Source organism: Setaria italica, chromosome V (genome assembly GCF_000263155.2).
Source record: "Setaria italica strain Yugu1 chromosome V, Setaria_italica_v2.0, whole genome shotgun sequence".
In the NCBI taxonomy this organism is placed as follows: Eukaryota; Viridiplantae; Streptophyta; class Magnoliopsida; order Poales; family Poaceae; genus Setaria; species Setaria italica.
Window position 1 is genome coordinate 4253373 of NC_028454.1, and position 6109 is coordinate 4259481.

General features: G+C 45.0%; 1 protein-coding gene across 1 annotated transcript; it reads left to right on the forward strand.

Annotated features, from left to right (window-relative positions):
• Positions 1–829: 829 nt before the first annotated feature.
• Positions 830–1540, forward strand: LOC111257204 (putative disease resistance protein At3g14460). Its single transcript, XM_022826323.1, has 2 exons — positions 830–999; positions 1141–1540. The coding sequence occupies exons 1-2, from the start codon at positions 830–832 to the stop codon at positions 1538–1540; spliced, it is 570 nt and encodes a 189-aa protein (XP_022682058.1).
• The last annotated feature ends 4569 nt before the right edge of the window (positions 1541–6109 follow it).

A 6109-nucleotide genomic window follows, 5' to 3' on the forward strand; every position in this document is an offset into this window, starting at 1 on the left:
ACTTCGCTTTCGCTCGCTCTTCGTTCCAGGAGGAGCGATGGGCAGCTAAGAGAAGCGCGTCTTCGTCGCTAGCCTCAAGTCCTCCCTCGAGTCCTTCTTCTTTGCCGCCAAGCGAATCGCCAAGTCCACCCTCGCACCCCTCGGTCCCGCCTCCGAGCCGTGCGCCGGCGTCGACGATGACCAGCTCCGCCACCTCGAAGCCAAGCTACAGCGTGTGCACGCCGTGCTCCAGGACGCGGAGCGCCTCGCAGCTGATTGTCCCGCCAGCGAGTCTACCGAGCTCTAGCTCTGCGAGCTCTGTGGCGTTGAGTGCGTCCTCGAGGACATCCTTGAGAAGGTGCAGGCTCTTCGCGCCTCCCTCATCGAGGACCTTGGCGACGACGAAGGAGAAGAGCCAGCCAAGAACCGCGCCAGGGTTCGCGAGGTCAGCGCCCTGCTATTGCACTCGCCGCTCAGCTCTCTCGACCTCAAGGTCAAGAAGATATGTGAGAAGTACCAAGAAATCGCCTCCAACCGCGAGGCACTCCGTCTGGCCCTGGAAGATGGGGAGATCCGAGCGCGCCCCTCCGCGCGCCCGCCGACCTTGTCCCTCAGCTCCAACAAGCTCTACGGTCGGGAGGGAGACCTCCACCGCCTTTTTGAGCTTCTCTTTTCTATGGATTGCGATTGTCACATGTTCTCGGTAGTGTCCATCGTCGACATGGCCGGCGTGGGCAAGACTGCTATCATATAACACGCATGCAACAACCAAAGGGTCAACGATTTCTTCGGTTCCCCCATATGGATTTACTCATGGCAAGGTGTTGATTTAATGAGCATGACGAAGACGATGGTGCAAGCGTGTGGAGGGGATACTCATGACATCACTGAACTTAGCTTGCTGCAGGGCCTGCTCGTGGATCTTCTGAAGGAGAAGAGGTTCTTGATTGTGCTTGATGAGCTGTGGAGCATTGAAAAAGCTATACGCGATCTGCTCGAGGGGCCTCTTCGATTTGCTAGGTGAGGAAGCAAGGTGATGGTTACTAGCAGCAACACAGAGGTGGGCATGACCATGGGGTGTGATCATAGATCTCAGTTGAGGTTACACTGTCTATCTGATGCTGACTGTTGGTCGATTTGCAAGAGCAATGTATTTTCTAGCTGGGACATCGAAATGTGTTCTGAATTGGCATCAATAGGTGAGGAGATTGTCAAGAGGTGCAAGGGCCTTCCGCTTGCAGCCAAGGTAGTTGGGGATCTGATTCAGTGTAAACCTAATGGAGAGAAGTTATTGGAGGTCTTACACAGTGACGTGTTGAATAATGATGATTTCATGAATGAGATTCTGCCAGTCATCAAGCTCAGCTATGATCATCTCCCGCCGCATTTGAGAAACTATTTTGCATACTGCTCCTTGTTTCCCAATGGATACATATTTGATAAAGAACAATTAATCCGCTTGTGGATGGCACAAGGATTTCTTCAACATCATGAAAGGTTGCAGCCTGAAGATGTTGGTCGCAAATATTTTGACAACTTGCTTGGGAAATACTTCTTCTAGGAATCACCATTCTATGATTTCACCAAGGGAAGGTATGAAATGCATGACCTTTTTCATGTATTAGTGCAGTCTATTTCCCAAAAGGAATGCATCATTATTGATCCTAGAAAATACAATACGACATGATGTGATGCATAATCATGAGAGCATTAAGCATTCGTCAGTGCTTCCATCACTTACAGATTCAGATATAACTATAGAAGGTCAGCTCTTTCATGTACAGGATCTGGGCACACTTTTGTATTTTGGGTCAGCTCTTTCATGTACAGGTCACCTTGTGAAATTGATGGGAACTCTCTATATGTCAAGAGGCCCACGAACCATGAGTTGGTTGTGCGCCCCCGATTAGGGTCGGACTTGGCTGTTGGGCCAGGTCTAGTGGAGATCAAACAAACATTCTCCCTCTAGATCTCACCTCATACTAAAACTTAGTCTTAAACTTAACTTGGCACCATTTCATCACATATCAGTGTATAGAGCATGTCTTGTCATAATAGCTAGCTACGTACTATCAGATTCAACAGCTACAACACACCTTTCTATTTTGAAATAGATTCTTGTTCTAGGCCCTTAGTATCCAGGGATCATAGGCTTTTCCGTAAATTCATGCTGGCTAAGTGTTCTGTGAACACATTGGGCGGTAAGCCTTTCGTAAGCTGATCTGCGAGCATTTCTTTTGTTCTTATATGCTCAAGACTTATGGTATGATCCTAGATTTTCTCTTTCACAACATAAAACTTTATGTCAATGTGTTTGGCAGCACCACTTGACTTATTGTTGTGAGCATAGAATACTGCTGGTTCATTGTCGTAGTACATTTTGAGTGGTCTTTGAATGTTGTCTACCACTCTCAACTCGGGTACAAACTTCTTTAACTATTTTTCCTGCCCCGTGGCCTTTTAGCATGCTACAAACTAGGCAAACATCATGGACGATGTAGTGACGGTTTGTTTGGAACTTTTCCATGATATAGCTCCACCTACGAGAGTGAATACATAACCTGACGTGGATTTTCTATCATCTACATCTCCCGCAAAGTCTAAATTTGAGTACCCTTCTATTTCAAGGGAATCAGTTCTTCTGTACGTTAGCATGAGGCCTTTCGTGCCTTGTTATAATGCAATGCCTTCTTTACCATTTTCCAGTGATCTATTCCTAGATTATCTTGATATCTGCCAAGTATCCCAGTAACAAAAGTTAAGTCAGGGCATGTACACACTTGAGCATACATCAAGCTTTCGATAGCTAAAGCATATGGAACCGCTTTCATTTGATCGATCTCATACTAGTTCCTGGGACTCTGAAATCTTCCAAATATATCTGGTATGCCCTAGAGGCAATCATAGATATGATGATATTCCATTTGTATCCATAATTTATATTGTGTTCCTTGAATATCCATTTAAGGCTACTTGAATTGATTTGCAATTATGTGAATTGTATGTGAAACTCTTTACTTGTATGGTTATTCTAAAGTTGTCCCTAGTCAGAGTTCATGTGAGGACACACATGAATATTAGACTAGCACATGTATTAGTTGATGACTATATTTCACAAGTCATGGACATGGAGATGTTAAACTAATAATGTGGGCACATGTGGAGACATGTGCTAGGATTGACCCAACACGAGAAGTAGTTCTCTCTTTACACAACATGTACGCTTTGTCCTTAGACCTGAGATTGTCGCATGTACTCAAGATGTGGATCGACTTACTTAAGGGCTATCAAACGCTACACAGTGATAGGGTAGTTAAAAAGGTAGCTTTCGGGTTTGTCAAGAAGCATGCTGTGAGACATGGTCAATCAAGATGGGATTTGCCCCTCTTTGATTGAGAGTGGTATCTCCGGGCCCCTCGAGTGATTGGATTCAAAAATGCATGGCCATGCTACGTACGGTTAAGAGTTAACCTACAAAGGGATTCCGAATCACAGGATCGAGAAAGAGCGGTCGGCTTGAAGCTAGACCAAATATCGTGAGGCAAAGGGAATAGCATGTATATAATGTTGTGATGGTTCGTCTAATATGATCTTCATGTGTGTATAGGAGTTGGCACGTCTTGCTAGAGGCCGCTACCGACTATTGGACCGAGTAGGAGTATTTGGGCCATGTCTATACGTATCCGAACCCATAGGGTCACACACTTAAGGGGCTGGAAGCCCAATTCGGATGTGATCCGAGTTGGATTAGGTTTAGAAGTACTAATGGGCCTCGGACCCAGAGGCCCATTAGGAACCTCTATAAATGGGCCTAGGGTTTACACCTTTTTGGTGAAACACATCTGTCGCGCCTCCCACGCCCTCGCCTGTTGCAACTCGCGGACTTAGCAGTCCAGCTTGCGAAGCTTCCTCCCTGCACGTGTGGATACCTTGGAGGTGTTGTGCTTGTAGTACTTGGACGAACCGCCGACGAGCCACGACGAGCCGACGACGAGCCACGACATGAGGGCGATCTTGCTACACGTGGACGAGCTGCTGAGGAGTTGTTGGACGTCGACGTGATCGACTACGTATTCGACTATGCTGATCGATTTCGCTGCATCGACACGAATCTACATCTTCCGCATCAGTGCGTCGAGTGGTACTCCTGTGATCCTTATACGACAGTTTTCCTGGTTTACGCGGTAGAAAATTTTTGATTTGCGCTAGTGTAGCCTACCTCGTATTCCAACAATATCACCCTTGACTATAGGAGCAGGCGTAGGTCTACTCGCATGCATATTATACTTCTTCAGAATCTTCTCTAAGTATGCCTTTTGCGATAATCCCAACACCCTTTCTTTGATCTCGGTAAATTTCAATTCCTAAAATGAATGAAGTTTTATCAAGATCTTTCATATCAAAGTTTGAGGAGAAGAACTTCTTCGTCTCCAATAGTAGACTAACATCACTACTAGCAAGTAGGATTTCATCTACATATAGGATAAGGAAAATGAATTTTCCACTCTTAAACTTTGCATAAACGCAATTATCCTCCTTATTCTCACTGAACCCAATTTTTTTTTTATTGTCTCATCAAACTTCAAGTACCACTGCCTGCAGGCTTGTTTTAATCCATAAATGGATTTCTTCAAACGACATCCCATATGTTATTTTCCTTCCATGACAAAACCTTTGGGTTGTGCCATGTAAACATAATCTTCCAGGTCTCCATTGAGAAAAGTCATCTTTACATCCATCTGATGTAACTCTAAATCATAGTGTGCCACTAAAGCCATTATGATTATAAAAGAATCCTTACATGAGACTGGAGAAAATATCTCATTATAGTCTATTCCTTCTCTTTGTTTGAAGCCTTTGCTACAAGTCGTGCTTTATATCTTTCGACATTCCCTTTGGAGTCACATTTTATTTTGTAGACCCATCTATAGCCTACTGTCTTGGCTCCTTGAAGAGGCGTTCCACTGAGGTTTCCATTGTGTCTTAGAATTGTTCTGATAATTACTCTTCTTGTTTTGGCTTAGGTAATTGATAGTATCACCAGATGAGCCCTTAAGCCTATCTTCTTCTTGCACACATATGGCAATCATCTTCTCAATACCCACTTTTCTAACTGTGTGTTGTAATTCACGGCAAAAGTCTCAAATTCTTTGGGTAATGAGGATCAGATGGACTATAAATGCTTCAGGGAGCTCCATGTCCCAGACTTAAGCTTGGAAGCCATATTGCTCATCCTCAATATATGATCCCTTATTCCACCGCCAGTGTACTTCATAGTAATAAGCTTTATGATAAGAGTGCTTGCATATGCCTTTGAAGAGCCAGTAAACTGACTCTCCACCTTTGTCAGGTACTCCCTGACGGTGTCACACTCTAGGATTGCTCCCCTTATTGCCTCCAAAATGGAGTTCTTGATCACCATCATGCACTTTCTGTTCGATGAGTCCCACTTCGCACGATCAAGATCGTACAACATTCTGATTGGTGCATGATCACGCACCCTAGCATTGAAAGCATCTTCGCTCTCATTCTCGGCCCTCACGGGGTCCTTAGGTTCTATGGGACAAGGAGCAGTCAGTGCTAGATCAATAACGAACAGCGCAAGCACTATCTCGACCTTCTCTCACCATAGGCTGTAATTCCCTGCATCGAGGGGCTCTAGGGACGAGCACAGCCGAGCAGGCGAGTTCTCACTAGACAGGCTCATCACGTTTCCTCGAAAAAAACAGACTCATTACGTATGCATACTGACACATTCACCCCATCTCATGGATGAAAGAATTACGTGTCGATGAGTTTGAAAAATCAAGCTAACCATATCAATGATTATTACATCGTGCATTTCAATTGGATCGGACTCCGTCCCGGCTCTAACTGGTTGGTTCATAATAATAATAAGAAAATAAGACTAGCAACGCCTTCCTCTTATCCACGCACTCACACAGCCCAGCTTATCAGTTCCCAAGAACCATAAACAAATCCACAAGATGGCTGGGGTGACGCCCACGAGGAAGTCGTCGAGGTGCACGCGCTAGGGTATCCTTTTGCCTCAGTATGCAATCTGAATACAAGGATTCGAACGAAGAATTGCTAACCTTGCTGCCAGCATCTAGCCACTTTCTTGGAAAGC